The 18,517-nt window shown below is 54.6% G+C and overlaps 2 protein-coding genes across 2 annotated transcripts; both read left to right on the top strand.

Moving 5' to 3' along the window:
- The first annotated feature begins 3,707 nt into the window (after nucleotides 1–3,707).
- On the top strand, nucleotides 3,708–5,953 carry LOC136313231 (protein C19orf12 homolog). Its single transcript, XM_066243401.1, has 2 exons — nucleotides 3,708–3,909; nucleotides 5,524–5,953. Exons 1-2 carry the CDS (start codon nucleotides 3,708–3,710, stop codon nucleotides 5,817–5,819), a joined length of 498 nt encoding a protein of 165 aa, XP_066099498.1. The 3' UTR covers nucleotides 5,820–5,953.
- Nucleotides 5,954–11,784: 5,831 nt separating this feature from the next.
- Nucleotides 11,785–15,400, top strand: LOC136313232 (protein C19orf12 homolog). The gene is made up of 2 exons (XM_066243402.1): nucleotides 11,785–11,959; nucleotides 15,138–15,400. The coding sequence occupies exons 1-2, from the start codon at nucleotides 11,785–11,787 to the stop codon at nucleotides 15,398–15,400; spliced, it is 438 nt and encodes a 145-aa protein (XP_066099499.1).
- Nucleotides 15,401–18,517: the final 3,117 nt, after the last annotated feature.

An 18,517-nucleotide genomic window follows, 5' to 3' on the forward strand; every position in this document is an offset into this window, starting at 1 on the left:
ATCTCAGGAAAGAGAGATCAGGGCCCCTGACTAAACAGTCAGGTAATACAGGTTCTAAAGATTCTTTCAGGGTCTGGCTGGCTGGCTCAGGGGATAGAGGGTCGGCCTGGTGTGTAGACATTGGGTTCGATCCCCTGTCTGGACACATATGAGAGGTGACATCTGCTTCTCATTCCCTCTCGCAGCCAGTGGCTCGATTGGGTGGATCATCGGCCTCGAGTGCTGAGAATAATTGGGTTGATTTGAGCATCGGCCCCAGACGGGGGTTGCTGGTAGTATCCCTATCAGGGCGCGTACAGGATTCTGTCTTTCTCTCCTCCTCTCACTTAAAAAAAAAAAGATTTATGCAGCACACTCGTGTGACACAGCACACAGGTGGAAAGTCCCTCCCTGAAACGGAGGTGCACGTCCTGTACAGATGTCCCCACATCGCGTCTGGAAATCACTGAGGAAGGCCGGGTAGGGTGGGACTTCCTGACCCTCCGGGCACGTGAGGCCTGCATTGGGAACTTACAGACGCTGTTTACTATCACACCTTATGATAAACAAGAATTATTTCCATTCCCACATATTACCACCTTCCATCCTGAGACTCATCCTGTGAGCCACTCAGGATAGTAATTGTCATTTTCCAAATGAGGAAACTGAGCACTGGGAAACCCAGCGTCCTTCCCGGGTCACCCAGCTGGACCTTACGTCTGTAGCACTCTGCGAGCTGGCTGTGTGCCGGGACCCAGCAGTGCACCCCATTCCGGGACCCTGTGCGGGAGATCCAGCTGTCACACGGATGGGCTTGGTGTGTGAGTTCCATGACGTCAGACCTGACGAGTGGAAGGTTTGTGTGACTTCTTACAGCTAACCTTCTCCACCAGTCCTGACCTTGAACTTCTTTCCCTCCTGTACCTTCCAGTCCTCCTGGTGCCCACCTTCTGTCCCTGGGAAGGAGTGAGCTGACCGTCATCTGACCAGTCAGCAGGGGACGCTGCCTACAGAGAAACAGAACCTCTCCCAGACCCAAGCCAGTAGCACCCAGGTGGGTGGGCCATTCTTTTTTTTTTTTAACAGAGACAGAGAGAGAGAGAGAGAGTCAGAGAGAGAGTCAGAGAGATAGACAAGGACAGACAGACAGGAACGGAGAGATGAGAAGCATCAATCATTAGTTTTTCGTTGCACATTGCGACACCTTAGTTGTTCATTGATTGCTTTCTCATATGTGTCTTGACCGCGGGCCTTCAGCAGACTGCGGACCCCTCACTTGAGCCAACGACCTTGGGTCCAATTTGGTGAGCTTTTGGTCAAAGCAGATGAGCCCGTGTTCAAGCTGGCGACCTCGGGGTCTTGAACCTGGGTCCTCCGCATCCCAGTCCGACGCTCTATCCACTGCGCCACCGCCTGGTAAGGTGGGTGGGCCATTCTTAACCGGCTCTGCCTGTACTCCTGACAGTCACTCAAACTCAAACATAAAGTTTGAGTCAGGAACAGATAAGGTTATCTCACTGGGGCCAAGGAAATCCTGGAAAAGGCTTTAGGTCATCTCACAAGGGGTAGAAGCATGGAGAAACAGAAGTGACAAATGACAAAGACACAAAGTCTCAGTTCTGTAAGATACAGAAACCCTAGAGGTTTATCAGCATCCTGCTGACACTCCTGAGCTGTGTGTTAAGTCCACCAAGGACACAGGTCTTCCATTCCGGGTCCTTAACACACACGCACCCACTCGATGCTACAATAAGGGGCAGAAGAAAACCTCAGAGGTGACACAGGTATTTACGGTCTGGATGGTGGTCGTGGTTTCACAGGTTTAAACTTGTCCTCAGATTAATCCAGTTGCATTCATTAAATAGGTAAAGCTTTAGTGTGTCAATCGTATATATCTCAATATAGTGTTAAAAACTAGATCTATATACAACGTCACATATCGCCTGGTGATGGGGACACATTCCTGTACATGCGGCGTTGGGCAGGTGTGTGTCTGTGTGAGGAGCTCACAGGGCACCGTTGCTCCTGGCTTCATGCCTGCACAGACCAGACTGTCCCTGAGTGGGCACCACAGCACCTGTCCCACCAGGGGAAGGACCAGCGTGTCCATACGGATGTGAACACAGGCAGGGAACAGCAGCCATGCAGTGCAAAGACTCAGAAAAGGCAGGTTGCTTTCCTTATGCCCCCCTAAAGTGCAGTGCACCCCCCTTACCTGCAGGTTCTACAAATTCAACAAGATACAAATGTTCTTTTAAAAATGTCACGTTGTTGCTGTTGTGTACTAAACTGGCTCTGAAGTGAACAGGTACAGGTTCTGCCCCTCCCTCATTCCCTACACAATACAATGTAACAGCTATTCACACAGCCCTTGCACTGCATTTAGCATCATAAGCAATGTATACTTCAGATATGTTGGTATCTGCGGGGGTCCTGTCACCCCACCTCCTCTGGCCCTTTGCATCCTCCAGGCTCCCCCACATCAGCTTTGTCCTGGAACCCTGGGAGAACCCTGGGAGTAGAGCCTGCACTTGGCCTTCCCCCAGCCCTCAGGCCCAGAGGCCCCCGCTGTCTGCTGGGGGACAGCTGCTGTTGCACTCTGGCCGGCACAATCACCAACCCCAACGCAGCCCCGGTACTGCCCAGGCTGTGTGCTCTCTCGTGTGCTGCGGGGTGGGAGAGGGTCCCGAGGCTCAAGGGTCCACGGAGCCAAAGAGAGACGGGGACTCCGTGTGGAGTGGAGAGAAGGGTGGTGTTGTGGCCACACAGACTAGACTCTGCCAAACGCCCTGGGGCACTGGGCCAGGTCACACGGGGTGGTATCCAGCCTGGGGTCCTCCTGCGAGGCCAGTGGCCTATGACCCGAGTGCTGCAGCGTAGCCGGGCTTGCTGGTGACCAGGACCAGGACAGTATTGGTGCCTCACCCAGCAAGTGGGGAGGGCGTGGTCTGCGCAAGGGCCTAACTCCATTGGGTGAAGTTCAGCGCTGGGCGGGGCTGGGTGGGTGCACCTGAGTCCAGGGCTAGCAGAACCGACTGGCACCAGTACAGGTAGTTCCATCCCGTAGTGTGGAGTGAGTGGAGCAAGAGTGGGATTGAGACCCAGGCACCTGACCCTGAGCCCTGCACCCAGACCTGGACGCTGGCCAGGGAGTGGCCTGGCAGCAGCTGGGTGAGTGAGTTTGTGACCTCCCTTCATAACGAACATGTGCGTCTCACTTCCCCCATTAACCCTGGTGCGTGTGCAGGTGTGTATGTGTGTGCGAGTGTATGACCTCCTGCAGTCACCTGGGTGTTCCTGTGTCCCTTCCCACAGTAACCTGGGTCCCTGTGTGTCCCCTCTTTAGTCATCCCGGTGAGGCTGTGTGTGTCCCACCGTTGTACCCGGATGCATGAGTGTCCTTCCGCTGTAACCTGGGAGCCCGCGAGTGAGGCAGGTGTTATATACGCAGGGAGTGTCCCATCGGGGCACCTGTGGACCCAGCGCACCTGCCTTCCTGTGAGAGGCTCTGGGGGCTGGTTTAGAGAGGATTGGGGACAGAGCACCTGTCACGTGGCTGGGTGCTGTCTATCATGCACACTCCACATCTCCAGTGTTTTACATGATAATGAGGGCCATTCTCAAAACACTAGGAAGTGTATTGGGTGGAATATTTGGGTGGAAATACTCTAATGCTCTTGAAACATTCCCTCTGAAAGGATTTCTGAAACGTCACCAAGATGTCCGTTATGAAGCCTGCCAAGGAGTCCACCACCCAGCGCCACAGTAAGAAGTGCGTCAGTGTGGAGGACGTGATAAACCTGCTGTGTGACATTGCGGGAGAGACGGAGATGAAGGCAGCGTTCAAGGAATACATACGCGCCCTTGGGGCCGGCGCAATTCCAGTCTTGATTGGTGCTTTGATCGGTAACCCGATTGCAGTGTTTGGTGGTGAGTGTCAGTGCCTCGTGGGGGTGGGAGAGAAGCCACACGTCCACAGAGACCTCGCAGACGTCTGCATCCCGCGTGAGGACTTGGAGGTAGAGGTTGCTTCTGTGAAATGACCTCTGTGCACAGAACGTGTCCCGCTGACAACACGAGCCGCTGGGTCTGTGTCTCCAAAGTGCTGGCCGCTCTGAAAGGGCGTCTGTGTCATGAGGGCCTTCAGCCCGGCTACAGAGATGTGTCCTGGAGTCCGAGGACCCCTGGGTGTCCCTTGGATAGTCCCTGTGCCCTGTCGTCATTACAGGTCACTGCACGAGGGACACCCACTAGGGGCACATGCTGTCTGGCCAGTTCCCATCCACTGTTCAGAGAGAGTGTCCTCGTTCCCAAGTCCAACAGTCCATGCAGGAGGAGCAGAAAACTGCCTCCTACACTGTCACCTGCCCCTTGTTTTACCAGCTGCATCATCATCACATGGGGACACTTTCTGGCAAAGAAGGAAGTAGGGTGGGTTTTCCCATGGTCCCTTGGAGGTCGGGCGGGCTTCATCTTCTGGACTGGGAGCAGGTAGCCACAAGCACGGCCTGCGGCTGGAACCAGGGGCTGTGACTGCAGTGTGGGCTCTGGTGGGTCCAGGCCTGACATGGTGAGGGGCTTGGTAAGGCCTCTCTCAAGGTGACCGCTATGGACCCTGCAACTCAGGGACACCTGCTGAAGGCGTGGCCTGGCCCATGGGCTCTGCAGAGATTTACCGCCAGCCTCCTGGGTGCCCGGCAGCCTGTGCTGGATGCAGGGGTCTCCCAGAGCTCAGTCGGGGGGAATTCCCTTCCGGAGGCTGGAGAGGTGACCACTGTCTGCCCTGGACGCCTCCTGCCTCTCAGCTCACGGGCCAGGCCTCTGCTCGGCTCTGTCCTCTGGCTGCAGGATTGAGACCCAAAGATACTTCATAGGCTGAGCCCACCCTGGGGAGAGTAATCAGTGTGTGGGTGGCCTCAGACCGTCCATCTCTACATTTTCCTTTTCAAACTCTGACTTAGTGAGTCCTGACTCAACCATCAGGAAGTGGCAGGTGAGGGAGGACACAGGGCCATGCCTCCCTCCTCACTGACAGACTCTGTCCCCAGCTCTGCTCTGAGATGCTCTCAGAGGGCTGCTGCCTAAATTTGTCATGTAGCCGTGCCGGAATCCACTTGGGGGATGTATTTAATAGCTGAGTAAAAGGGGTTGGAGAACAGGGCCTCACCCCAGCGATAGGTCTTGGAATGGGGCTCGCTTCTCAGCGGTCTCCTTTCTCAGGAGAGAGATTTTTATGGGAAACATGGAAATCTCCAGCCCGTGAAGAGCATCTCCGTTAGCACAGCTCCGAGGCGGGACATGATTCTGGCTGCATCCGAGAAAGTGGGGCTCGGGGAAGGACATGCTGGGGTGTCTCCTACCTGACCCCACGGAGGGAGGCCTCTCCCACCTCTGCCCTCGGAGCCGCCTGGCAGAGCCGTGCCCGCCTTGAGCGCTGGTGAATGTGCCCCCTCGTCAGTCATGACGGGGACGAGCTCTCCGTGAGCTCCCAAGCCCCTCATTTGTGGACAGGGTCCGACTCATAGAACCTTCCTTGTCTTCTAGGGTTCCTCACCGGGGGGGCTCTATGGAATTATGAGTTGCAGCGGCATTTCAAGCCCGTCGCTCAGCTCCTAAAAGCACTGCCGGATGTCCAGCAGCAAAACCTGTTCAACAAAGTCCACGCCATCATCAAGGACCTGGAGGGCATGGACGCCTATCAGCTGAGGAAGCTGGTCAGGGGCAGAGAGGACCTGTATGAGAAGCTGGTGCAGATGCTGAAGAGATACTTCTCCGAGGAGCGCAACGCCAGAGTGGAGTGTCGCACTCGTCCCTCGGGGCAGCGGTCCAGCAGGAGTTGACCGGGAGCTGGGGTGCCCACACTGCTGTGTGTTACCTTCACTTAGTAATTTCCTACCTTTCTCACTCAGGTCACAACCAAACTAACTCCTATAACTTTGTCACACACCGTAAAATAAATGACATTTTCTGCTGATCTGAAAATATCCGTGTCATTTTGATCCATTGATACCAGATGGTTATTGTGTTGGCTGTTGTCATTTCTTTTATTTGATAATGTAATGGAAAAGAGGTCAGTGCCATCAACTGAATAGTCAGGTAGTGCATGTTTATTTTTTATTTTTTATTTATTTATTTATTTATTTTGTATTTTTTCTGAAGCCGGAAACGGGGAGAGACAGTCAGACAGACTCCTGCATGCGCCCGACCGGGATCCACCCAGCACGCCCACCAGGGGCGATGCTCTGCCCCTCCGGGGCGTCGCTCTGCCACGACCAGAGCCACTCTAGCGCCTGGGGCAGAGGCCAAGGAGCCATCCCCAGCGCCCGGGCCATCTTTGCTCCGATGGAGCCTTGGCTGCGAGAGGGGAAGAGAGAGACAGAGAGGAAGGAGGCGGGGGGTGGGGGGTGTGGAGAAGCAAATGGGCGCTTCTCCTATGTGCCCTCGCCGGGAATTGAACCCAGGACCTCTGCATACCAGGCCGATGCTCTACCACTGAGCAAACCAGCCAAGGCCAGGTAGTGCATGTTTTAAAGATTTGTATGTCACAACCGTCTGGCACAGCACACGAGTGGAAAGTCCCTGCCTTAAACGGAGGTGCGCGTCCTGTAGAGACGTCCCCGCTGCGTTGGATCACGTCTGGAAATCACTGAGGAAGGCCGGATGGGGTGGGACTTCCTGACCCTCCGGGCACATGAGTCCTGCATTGGGGACTTACAGACACTGTTTACTATCACACCTTACGATAAACAAGAATAATTTACATTCCCACATATTACCACCTTCCATCATCTTGGGACTCGTACTGTATGACACCCAGGACAGTAATTGTCATTTTCCAAATGAGGAAACCGAGCACTGGGAAACCCAGAGTCCTTCCCGGGTCACCCAGCTGGACCTTACGTCTGTAGCACTCTGCGAGCTGGCTGTGTGCCGGGACCCTGCAGTGCACCCCATTCCGGGACCCTGTGCGGGAGGTCCAGCTGTCACACGGATGGGCTTGGTGTGTGAGTTCCATGACGTCAGACCTGACGGGTGGAAGGTTTGTGTGACTTCTTACAGCTAACCTTCTCCACCAGTCCTGACCTTGAACTTCTTTCCCTCCTGCATCTTCCAGTCCTCCTGGTGCCCACCTTCTGTCCCCGGGAAGGAGTGAGCTGACCGTCATCTGAGCAGCCACCAGGGGATACTGCCTGCAGAGAAACAGAACCTCTCCCAGACCCAAGCCAGGGGCACCCAGGCAGGTGGGTTACTATTCTTAACCTGCTTAGCCTGTACTCCTGACAGTCACCCAAATTCAAGCACAAAGACTTAGTCAGGAACAGATAAGGTTATCTCACTGGGGCCAAGGAAATCCTGGAAAAGGCTTTAGGTCATCTCACAAGGGGAAGAAGCATAGAGAAACAGAAGTGACAAATGATGACAAAGACACAAAGTCTCAGTTCTGTAAGATACAGAAACCCTAGAGGTCTATCAGCATCCTGCTGACACTCCTGAGCTGTGTGCTAAGTCCACCAAGGACACAGGCCTTCCATTCCGGGTCCTTAACACACACGCACCCACTCGATGCTACAATAAGGGGCAGAAGAAAACCTCAGAGGTGACACAGGTATTTACGGTCTGGATGGTGGTCGTGATTTCACAGGTTTAAACTTGTCCTCAGATTACTCCAGTTGCATTCATTAAATAGGTAAAGCTTTAGTGTGTCAATCGTATATATCTCAATATAGTATTAGAAACTAGATCTATATACAAAGTACGTGTCACCTGGTGATGGGGACACATTCCTGGACAATCGGTGTTAGGCAGGTGTGTGTCTGTGTGAGGAGCTCTCAGCGCACTGGTGCTCCTGGCTGCACGGCTGCACAGATCAGATTGTCCCTGTGCTGGCACCACAGCACCTGTCCCACCAGGGGAAGGGCCAGTGTGTCCGCACAGATGTGAACACAGACAGGGACCAGCAGCCATGCAGAGGAAAGACTCAGAAAAGGCAGGCCCCCCCTAAAGTGCAGGACACACCCCTTCTGTGCAGGGTCTGCAAATTTAACAAGATACAAACGTTCTTTTAAAAATGTCACGTTGTTGCTGACATGTACTGAGCTGGCTCTAAAGTGAACAGCTCCAGGCATTTTCCCCCATGTAGTTCCTTAAACAATACAATGTAACAGCTATTCACACAGCCCTTGCACGACATTTAGCATCATAAGCAATGTATACTTCAGATATGTTGGTATCTGTGGGGGTCCTGTTACCCCACCTCCTCTGGCCCTTTGCATCCTCCAGGCTCCCCCACATCAGCTTTGTCCTGGAACCCTGGGAGAACCCTGGGAGTAGAGCCTGCACTTGGCCTTCCCCCAGCCCTCAGGCCCAGAGGCCCCCGGCTGTCTGCTGGGGGACAGCTGCTATTGCACTCTGGCAGGCACAATCACCAACCCCAACGCAGCCCCGGTACTGCCCAGGCTGTGTGCTCTCTCGTGTGCAGTGGGGTGGGAGAGGGTCCCGAGGCTCGAGGGTCCACGGAGCCAAAGAGAGACGGGGACTCGTGTGGAGTGGAGAGAAGGGTGGTGTTGTGGCCACACAGACTAGACTCTGCCACACGCCCTGGGGCGCTGGGCCAGGCCACATGGGAACTACCCTGCCTGGGGTCCTCCTGCGAGGCTCATGGCCAGTGATCTCAGTGCTACAGTGTAGCCCGGCTTCCTGGTGACCAGGATCAGGACAGTACTGGTGCCTCACCCAGCAAGTGGGGAGGGCGTGGTCTGCGCAAGGGCCTAACTCCATTGGGTGAAGTTCAGTGCTGGGCGGGGCTGGGTGGGTGCGCCTGAGTTCAGGGCTAGCAGAACCCGACCGGCACCAGTATAGGTAGTTCCATCCCGTAGTGTGGAGTGAGTGGAGCAAGAGTGGGATTGAGACCCAGGCACCTGACCCTAAGCCCTGCACCCAGATCTAAACGCTGACCGGGAGTGGCCTGGCAGCAGCCTGGGTGAGTGAGTCTGTGACCCCCTTCATAACAAACATGTGCGTCTCACTTCCCCCAATAACCCTGGTGCGTGTGCAGGTGTGCATGTGTGTGCGAGTGTAAAACCTCCTGAAGTCACCTGGGTGTTCCTGTGTCCCTTCCCACAGTAACCCGTGTCCCTGTGTGTCACCTCCTTAGTCACTCCGTGAGGCTGTGTGTGTCCCATCGCTGTACCCTGGATGCATGAACGTCCTTCCGCTGTAACCTGGGAGCCCGCGTATGAGGCCGGTGTTATATACGCAGGGGGCGTCCCATCGGGGCACCTGTGGGCCCAGCGCACCTGCCTTCCCTGTGCGGAGGCTCTGGGGGCTGGTTTGGAGATGATCAGCAAGGGCTGTTAGGGACTTAGGAGGGGAGATTAGTTTTGTTTCTGTCTGGTAGCTCTTTAGTCTTTAAAAAATTTACACTGAGAGATACAAAGTGACCTGCCAGGTAGGAAGGAGGTAAGGAGCACCGGCCAGGGCCTGAGGCACAGCAGGCAGCCGCAGGGAGCCCGGGCTCAGTTGCCGACGAGGGTGGGCCCAGGGCGGCTGGCTCTTCTGACCTTTCAAGAGAGATGGAATCCTAGGTACATGTGAAATTTTCTGATTTATAACAACCAGCACCTGTCAACAGAAATAAAAGGCCTTTCAAAGCGAGAGGCAACATGCATTTATTTGAGATGAATAAGAAGAGCTGTTTCAGGCAGAGGTCCAACCAGGGTCCCGTCAGAGAGAACGGCAGGGCAGTCGTGGGAAGGGGCAGGGCAGTCGTGGGAAGGGGCAGGGAACTCCATCCGCAGAAGGGAGGCGAGCCTGTTGGTGCCGATAACAGGACAGAGAGGTACTGACTCCAAACAGAGTTTTAAAGTGTCAGTCCTGTAGGCTTCAGTCTGGCTGTCATATGATCTGCTTCCTGGTCACCTTGGCAGACAGTTCTTTGGGACTCAAGGTTGCCACTCGTCGGGTTCCCTTAGCCTCACAGAGTAAATCAGTTTCACTCTCCTTCCCCCATTCTGAGGGGCTCCTTCCAGGTGCTGTCCCTTCGCTGTAATAACACGATTTTATTATTGCAACATTTGTGTGTGGACATTTTTGACTCTGGGAGAGTGAAGAAGTCTCTCTTCCAAACAAGAGGAGGGCATGTGGTCTGTCTGCCTGTGCTCAACACAGGTGAGCAGAGGGGCGTGGATGTCAGGGGGCGTTTGGGAGATCCAGGGCTACCTGTGAGTCAGAGTGGGGACAGTCGCAGCTGGGGACAGGCATGCATGAGTTCTCCTCCAATCCCCCGGGCAGCCCTGCAGGGCTGGTCCCTCCTCTGCCTCTCAAACCCCATCTGGCAAGCGGACACATCTGGGGGAAGCTTGTTTGCAATTTCTGGACTGGAGGCCAGAGTAGTAGACAGAGTGATAGACCCAGCGTCCTGGGTCCTGACAGGGTCCTGCTGTGCAAGTGAGGTCGAGACCCCTTGGGCCTTGCTGTGAAAGCAGAGTGTCCCCACATGCTGGCTGTGTTAACAAGACCGAGAGTATCCCCTGTGCCCTGGGGGACATCATTGATCTCAGGAATGTCGGGGGAAAGAGGGGAGGTGCAGGCACGGAGCACGGGACCCTCTCGGCTCTCCCGGGACAGCAGGAAGCTCTGAAACCTGATGTCGGGATGTGGCATCCACAGATCTGTTCTGAGAACTCAGTTATCTCCCAGGTCCGGAGGATAATTGTATATTACAGACCCCTCTGGATTTTCCTTAGTTCAAAAACCCTCCTCTAAACAAAACACATTGAGCAACAGTGTATCCACCCCCATCTTCCTCCTTGGTCTCCTTAGGGACTGGGTGGGGGGTTGGTCTTGAATGGGGGGGGGTTCAAAGGGGAAGAGCCCAGGCTGGGCTCCAGCTGAAACAGGGAGCTTAGTTTTGGTTTCACTTTCCTGTCCTGCAGGGTGGGGAGCTCCATCCCCCACAATTGGGTCACAGCCAGCCCTGTCCTGCCCTGACCTCTCCTGCCACTTCCTGCAACCAGCCTGTCAAAGGGCCTCCTGACCCAGATGGCTGTTCTAACATCCTTGTTCCAAAGGCCCACTCCCCCTCCGGCAGCCCATCCACAGGGACGTAGATCCCTGGAATCCTGATTTCCTAAAGTCTCTGCTGTGTTGTCTCAGGGCCCCATCCGTCCCATGAGACCCAGTGGGTTCCTTCCCAGCAGGGACTGTGGAGCCAGTGCTGTGGATTAGTAGTCGGATGTGGCTCTGGACCGTTGGGGCTGCGTCCCCAGGGCCCCCACTCCCCACGCACCTGTGTCACCCCTCACCCGGGGACCCACCTGTAGGAGGTTAGTCCACCTCACAGGGGGGGGGAATCTGACAGTCTGCTCTGGGTCACAGGGCAGCCAAGGTGGAGTGAGCCTATCGGAGTGGCAGAGTCCTATGTTCCCCCTGTGGCTTATCCTGAGCCCACACGCCCTGAGGACACGGGGCTGGGGCCTTGGCACTCTCCCGGGCTTTGTGTCCCCCGTGGGGAGCTCGGTCACTCTCAGTCTCTCACAGATGAGAAGTTCCTCAGAGGGCAACAACGACCCCTTCTCCACTCTGCTCACTCCGTTTGCCGACCACAGGCCACAGCCAGGCTTTCTCGATGACAGAGAACTTGTCATATGGACCGGTGCTGTCTGTCATGCACACAGCCACGCTCTGGTCCTCTCCCCAAAAAATGAGGACCGTCCTCACAGCACTAGGAAGAGTAACCCTGGGGTGTAAATACACTAACACTCCTGAAAGTCTCCCTCTGAAAGGATTTCTGGGAACTCTGCTGAGATGTCCACAGAGGAGCCTGAGAAGGAGTGTGTCGATGTAGACAATGTCATTCGGCTGCTGTGTGACATTTCGGTGAAGAAGAAAATGAAGGCAGCCCTCAAGCGATTCAAGCGTGGCACCGCGGTCGCTGTCTCTACTCTCAGCCTCTGTTTAGTGGTCGGCTTCCCCGTCGTTGGTGAGTGCTAATGCCTCGCAGGGGCAGCCGGCCTCGTGGGGGGTGGGACAGAAGCCTCCAGTCCACGGAGACCTCATGGACGTCTGTGTCCCGCGTGAGGACTTGTCAGCTGAGGTTGCTTCTGTGAAATGATCTCTGTGCACAGAACGTGTCCTGCTGACAACACAAGCCGCTGGGTCTGTGTCTGTGAAGTGCAGGGCGTTATTAATTGTTCTGTTTTGTGTTGTTTTCAAGAGAGATTGAGAGACAGGAGGGGAGAGACGTGAGAAGCTTCAACCTGTAGTTGTAGCACCTAAGTTGTTCATTGATTGCTTCTCATTTGTGCCTTAACTGGGGAGTTCTAGCCGAGCCAGAGACCCCTTGCTCAAGCCAGTGACCATGGGGTCTTGTCGATAATCCCACACTCAAGCTGCTGCCCTGTGCTCAAGTTGGTGAGCCTGCACTTAAGCCGGTGACCTCAGGCTTTCAAACAGGGACCTCGGCATCCCAGGTCCCTGCTCTGTGCACTGTGCCACCACTGATTAGGCTATGGCTCTCTTGAAATGGCCTTTGTGTCATGTGGACCTAGAGAACATCCGGCCCCAGGGATGTATCCTGGAGTCTGAGGACCCCTGGGTGTCCCCTGGATAGTCCCTGTGCCCCGTCGTCATTACCCGTCACTGCAGGAGGGACACCCACTAGGGGCACATGCTGTCTGGCCAGTTCCTGTCTGCTACGCAGATCCACATGTGGGGGACATACACTTAATAGACGAGTAAAAGCTGGTGGAGACACGAGGTCCGCAGGAGAACTGAGCATTGGCTCCCTGCTGCCCTCGTCCTGGACAGAAGCATCATTTGACCCAGAAAACAAAGGAATTTCTTCTTCTTTGGAGAGACACTAATAAACTGGTTGATATTCCTGGACAGTGAGTGCATTACGAGCAGTTCTAGACCCAGTCCTCACGTCCTCACGAAGGCTGAGAGCAGTGAGTGACAGTCCAGTGGGCTGTCAGCGTTTCGCCAGGGTGGCGGGGAAAAGTTCAGCGAGACTTGTGAATTCCTGGTTTTCCTCCCCGGAATGCTCCTTTCCTTCCTGGAAGAGGAGAGCCTGTCCAGGCACAGTGTCCGGGCTTCAGGACGTGAGGCTGGCCTCTCCCCCCGGGACGGGGACGTCACCAGATTCCCCGAGGACGTGCAGTGTTTAGACCCATCGGCGACGTCCAGCCTGCACCTGGGTGTTTTCTGGTCTGGATGCTCTCATTTAGATAAACATCTATTTCTGGTCAGTGTTGTGGACCATAAATGGCAGAAAGCCTTTGTAGATTCGAGGGTTAGCAAAAGGCTAAGTTCTCCCTCCTCCATCTCCGTATTAGCTGTGATGCTGCCATCGACATTTTGAGAGTCCTCCCAGTCCCATCGTTTTTTTATAAGTGTGTTTCCTTAATTCCGCACTGTTATTAGGAGCTGTGCAGGTCCGCGGCCGGTCAGTGTGAATATACAGGGTCAGTTGTAAAGACAGTGGACAGAGTTCCCAGATTCCCCCGTTTCAGTCCCCCTGACGCCAATGTCCTCAGTTACCAGGTACATTTGTCAAAACTACAAAACCAGCGCTGTCACCTGACTGTTCACTGTTCTCCAGACTTTAGGATTTGGGTCCTACCAGCTTGCGTCACTGATCCCTTTATGTCCCACGGTCCAGCTCAAGGTGCCACAGGGCAGCTCATGACCTTGCCCCCTAGTGCCCGGTTCTGTGATGGTTTCTCAGCATTCACGGTTTTGAGGAGTAGCCGTCGGGTTGGCCTGATGTCTTTCCCATGAGGAGACCGGGCTACGGACCTTCGAGGGAGCACCGTAGAGGTGGAGCACGCTGCCCATCGCACCGTTTCAGGGAGAGGTGACATCCACAGGACCTCCCTGGAGAGGTTCACCTCGATCATGTGGTTGAGGTCATGTTTGCCAGGGTTCTCCTCAGAAAGTTACCGTGACCTTTTCTCTGCCCTGCTCTTTCAGTGAGATTCCCTACATCCATCCTATGGCAGCTTATAAATATCTGGCTTTGTAACATTAGCAGGCTTTCCAGGACACAGATCTGGTCAGCAGTTGGTTGGCACAGAGTAGCCACTGCCCTTTCGACAGGACACCGCTCTCCAGGTCACCACAGGCCCCTGTCACCACTTCCAGTCACCTGCCCGTCTCCCAAAGGCACTTGAGTTTGAGACCCCATTTCTAAGTGAATTCCAGCCACACACCTGAGCCTGACCGGGTTAGATGGGACTTTCCAGTGACCCAAGGTCCTCCCGTCCCAAACAGTGCCTTCAGTTTGATAACAAATGTGTGGTTGAAATCATGTTTATGCCCTCTGGGGTGACAGGGGGAGAAATAGTTAAATATATTAATTTTTTTTTTTTTTTTACAGAGACAGAGAGAGTCAGAAAGATGGATAGGCACAGACAGACGGGAATGGAGAGATGAGAAGCATCAATCATTAGCTTTTCGTTGCGCGTTGCAACACCTTAATTGTTCATTGATTGTTTTCTCATATGTGCCTTGACAGTGGGCCTTCAGCAGACCGAGTAGTCCCTTGCTCGAGCCAGCGACCTTGGGTTCAAGCTTGTGAGCTTTTTGCTCAAACCAGATGAGCCCACACTCAAGCTGGCGACCTTGGGGTCTCGGACCTGGGTCCTCCACATCCCAGTCCGAAGCTCTATCCACTGCGCCACCGCCTGGTCAGGCTAAATATATTAATTTATTAGTCATACTCATACCACTCTGGGTGGACGTATTTTAATAGCTGAGTAAAGGGGTTGGAGAACAGGGTCTCACCCCGGTGATGGTTCTTGGAATGGGGCTCACTTCTCAGCGGTCTCCTTTCTCAGGAGAGAGGTTTTTATGGGAAACACGGAAATCCCAGCCCGTGAAGAGCATCTCCGTTAGCACAGCTCCGAGGCGGGACATGATTCTGGCTGCATCCGAGAAAGTGGGGCTCGGGGAAGGACATGCTGGGGTGTCCCCTACCTGAGCCCCACGGAGGGAGGCCTCTCTGCCTTCTGCCCTCGGAGCCGCCTGGCAGAGCCGCGCCCGCCGTGAGTGCTGGTGAATGTGCCCCCTCGTCATGACGGGGACGAGCTCCCCTGTGATCTCCCAAGTCCCTCATTTGTGAACAGGGCCCGACTCATGGAACCTTCCTTGTCTTCTAGGGGGCGCCGTCAGGGGGCTCCTAGGGGCCTTTGTTATGATGGGGCGATTTCAGCCCATTGCTGTGATCCTAAACGACTTGCCCTTTCCTGAGAAATGGAAACTCTTCAACAAAGTCCGCACCATCATCGAGGGACTGGAGACCATGGACGCCAATCAGCTGACCACAAAGGTCAATAAGGATAACAGCTTGTATGAGGCGCTGGTGGAGATGCTGGAGAACTACTTCACCACGGAGCTCGAGGCCAGAGTGAAGTATGACTAGCCCCTCGGGGCCGGGGTCACACAGGAGGTGCCCGGGAGCTGGGGTGCCCCACACAGCTTGTATCTTCCTTAATATAGCGACTTTCAATCTCTCTCAGTCAGGGCATGGATAAATTCAGAAATGAATTTTTGTGGAACAACAGAAATTAAATGATCTTTCTGCCGATCGGACAAACAGTATCGCTGTCATAGTGATTCATTCACACCGGACGGTTATTGTTGTGTAGACTGTTGTCATTTTTTTCTTTGACAATCTCAGGAAAGAGAGATCAGGGCCCCTGACTAAACAGTCAGGTAATGCAGGTTCTAAAGATTCTTTCAGGGTCTGGCTGGCTGGCTCAGGGGATAGAGGGTCGGCCTGGTGTGTAGACATTGGGTTCGATCCCCTGTCTGGACACATATGAGAGGTGACATCTGCTTCTCATTCCCTCTCGCAGCCAGTGGCTCGATTGGGTGGATCATCGGCCTCGAGTGCTGAGAATAATTGGGTTGATTTGAGCATCGGCCCCAGACGGGGGTTGCTGGTAGTATCCCTATCAGGGCGCGTACAGGATTCTGTCTTTCTCTCCTCCTCTCACTTAAAAAAAAAATAGATTTGTGCAGCACACTCGTGTGACACAGCACACAGGTGGAAAGTCCCTCCCTGAAACGGAGGTGCACGTCCTGTACAGACGTCCCCGCATCGCGTCTGGAAATCACTGAGGAAGGCCGGGTAGGGTGGGACTTCCTGACCCTCCGGGCACGTGAGGCCTGCATTGGGAACTTACAGATGCTGTTTACTATCACACCTTATGATAAACAAGAATTATTTCCATTCCCACATATTACCACCTTCCATCCTGAGACTCATCCTGTGAGCCGCTCAGGATACTAATTGTCATTTTCCAAATGAGGAAACCGAGCACTGGGAAACCCAGTGTCCTTCCCGGGTCACCCAGCTGGACCTTACGTCTGTAGCACTCTGCGAGCTGGCTGTGTGCCGGGACCCCGCAGTGCACCCCATTCCGGGACCCTGTGCAGGAGGCCCGGCTGTCACACGGATGGGCTTGGTGTGTGAGTTCCATGACGTCAGACCTGACGGGTGGAAGGTTTGTGTGACTTCTTACAGCTAACATTCTCCACCAGCCCTGACCTTGAACTTCCCTTCCCTCCTGCATCTTCCAGTCCTCCTGGTGCCCACCTTCTGTCCCTGGGAAGGAGTGAGCTGACCATCATCTGAACAGCCAGCAGGGTACGCTGCCTGCAGAGAAACAGAACCTCTCCCAGACCCAAGCCAGTGGCACCCAGGCAGGTGAGTTATTCTTAACCTGCTTTGCCTGTACTCCTGACAGCCACCCGAACTCAAGCACAAAGTCCGAGTCAGGAACAGATAAGGTTATCTCACTGGGGCTAAGGAACCCTGGGAAAGGTTTTAGGTCATCTCACAAGGAGAAGAAGCATGGAGAAACAGAAGTGACAAATGATGACAAAGACACAAAGTCTCAGTTCTGTAAGACACAGAAGTCCTGAAGATCTATCAGCATCCTGCTGACACTCCTGAGCTGTGTGTTAAGTCACCAAGGACACAGGCCTTCCATTCCGGGTCCTTAACACACGCGCACCCACTCGATGCTACAACAAGGGGCAGAAGAAAACCTCAGAGGTGACACAGGTATTTATGGTCTGGATGGGGGTCGTGGTTTCACGGGTTTAAACTAGTCCTCAGATTACTCCAGTTGCATTCATTAAATAGGTAAAGCTTTTTGTGAGTCAATTGTATCTCAATATAGTGTTAAAAACTAGATCTATATACAAAGTCACATTTCACCTGGTGATGGGGACACTTCCGGATGTGCGGCGTTAGGCAGGTGTGTGTCTGTGTGAGGAGCTCACAGTGCACCGTTGCTCCTGGCTTCAAGCCTGCACAGACCAGACTGTCCTTGAGTGGGCACCACAGCACCTGTCCCACCAGGGGAAGGACCGGTGTGTCCGCACGGATGTGAACACAGAGACCAGCAGCCATGCAGAGCAAAGACTCAGAAAAGGCAGGTTGCTGGTTACAAGCCAGGGCTTTAGAGCCAGGTGGGGTCAGGGTGGAGTCTGGACCCTGACCCTCCCCACGGAGTGGGGATGCCTCGGGCAGACCCGGTGCCTCAGTTCTCCTGCCTGGGGTACGGCCACGACAGCCGTGCCTGCCCCGCACGGTGGCAGTTGGGATTATGTGGGAAGCTCATGGAAGTCCCGTGAGGATTTTCTAGATTTTAGATAGTTCAGGGTCAGCCATTGGGTGTGTGGCGGCTCTCTGTATGCCCCCTAAAGTGCAGTGCACCCCCTTTACGTGCTGGTTACGCAGATTCAACAACTTAATATGGAAAAGTCTTTTTAAAATGTCACCTTGTTGCTGACGTGTACTGAGCTGCCTCTGAAGTGAACGGGTACAGGCATTTCCCCCTGTAGTTCCTTAAACAATACAATGTAACAGCTATTCACACAGCCCTTGCACGACATTTAGCATCATAAGCAATGTATACTTCAGATATGTTGGTATCTGTGGGGGTCCTGTTACCCCACCTCCTCTGGCCCTTTGCATCCTGCAGGCTCCCCCACATCAGCTTTGTCCTGGAACCCTGGGAGAACCCTGGGAGTAGAGCCTGCACTTGGCCTTCCCCCAGCCCTCAGGCCCAGAGGCCCCCGCTGTCTGCTGGGGGACAGCTGCTGTTGCACTCTGGCCGGCACAATCACCAACCCCAACGCAGCCCCGGTACTGCCCAGGCTGTGTGCTCTCTCGTGTGCTGCGGGGTGGGAGAGGGTCCCGAGGCTCAAGGGTCCACGGAGCCAAAGAGAGACGGGGACTCCGTGTGGAGTGGTGAAAAGGGTGGTGTTGTGGCCACACAGACTAGACTCTGCCACACGCCCTGGGGCACTGGGCCAAGTCGCACGGGCTGGTATCCTGCCTGGGGTCCTCCTGCGAGGCCAGTGGCCTATGACCCGAGTGCTGCAGCGTAGCCGGGCTTCCTGGTGACCAGGACCAGGATGGTACTGGTGCCTCACCCAGCAAGTGGGGAGGGCGTGGTCTGCGCAAGAGCCTAACTTCATTGGGTGAAGTTCAGCGCTGGGCCGGGCTGGGTGGGTGCGCCTG

Source organism: Saccopteryx bilineata, chromosome 9 (genome assembly GCF_036850765.1).
Source record: "Saccopteryx bilineata isolate mSacBil1 chromosome 9, mSacBil1_pri_phased_curated, whole genome shotgun sequence".
In the NCBI taxonomy this organism is placed as follows: domain Eukaryota; kingdom Metazoa; phylum Chordata; class Mammalia; order Chiroptera; family Emballonuridae; genus Saccopteryx; species Saccopteryx bilineata.

What these genes read in the sequence shown, in the direction of transcription:
- LOC136313231 (XM_066243401.1), top strand. Translation starts at nt 3,708, where the DNA reads ATGAAGCCTGCCAAGGAGTCCACCACCCAGCGCCACAGTAAGAAGTGC. An exon ending in CCCGATTGCAGTGTTTGGTG is followed by an intron (nt 3,910 to 5,523) that starts GTGAGTGTCAGT and finishes CTTGTCTTCTAG; the next exon opens with GGTTCCTCACCGGGGGGGCT.
- LOC136313232 (XM_066243402.1), top strand. Translation starts at nt 11,785, where the DNA reads ATGTCCACAGAGGAGCCTGAGAAGGAGTGTGTCGATGTAGACAATGTC. An exon ending in GGTCGGCTTCCCCGTCGTTG is followed by an intron (nt 11,960 to 15,137) that starts GTGAGTGCTAAT and finishes CTTGTCTTCTAG; the next exon opens with GGGGCGCCGTCAGGGGGCTC.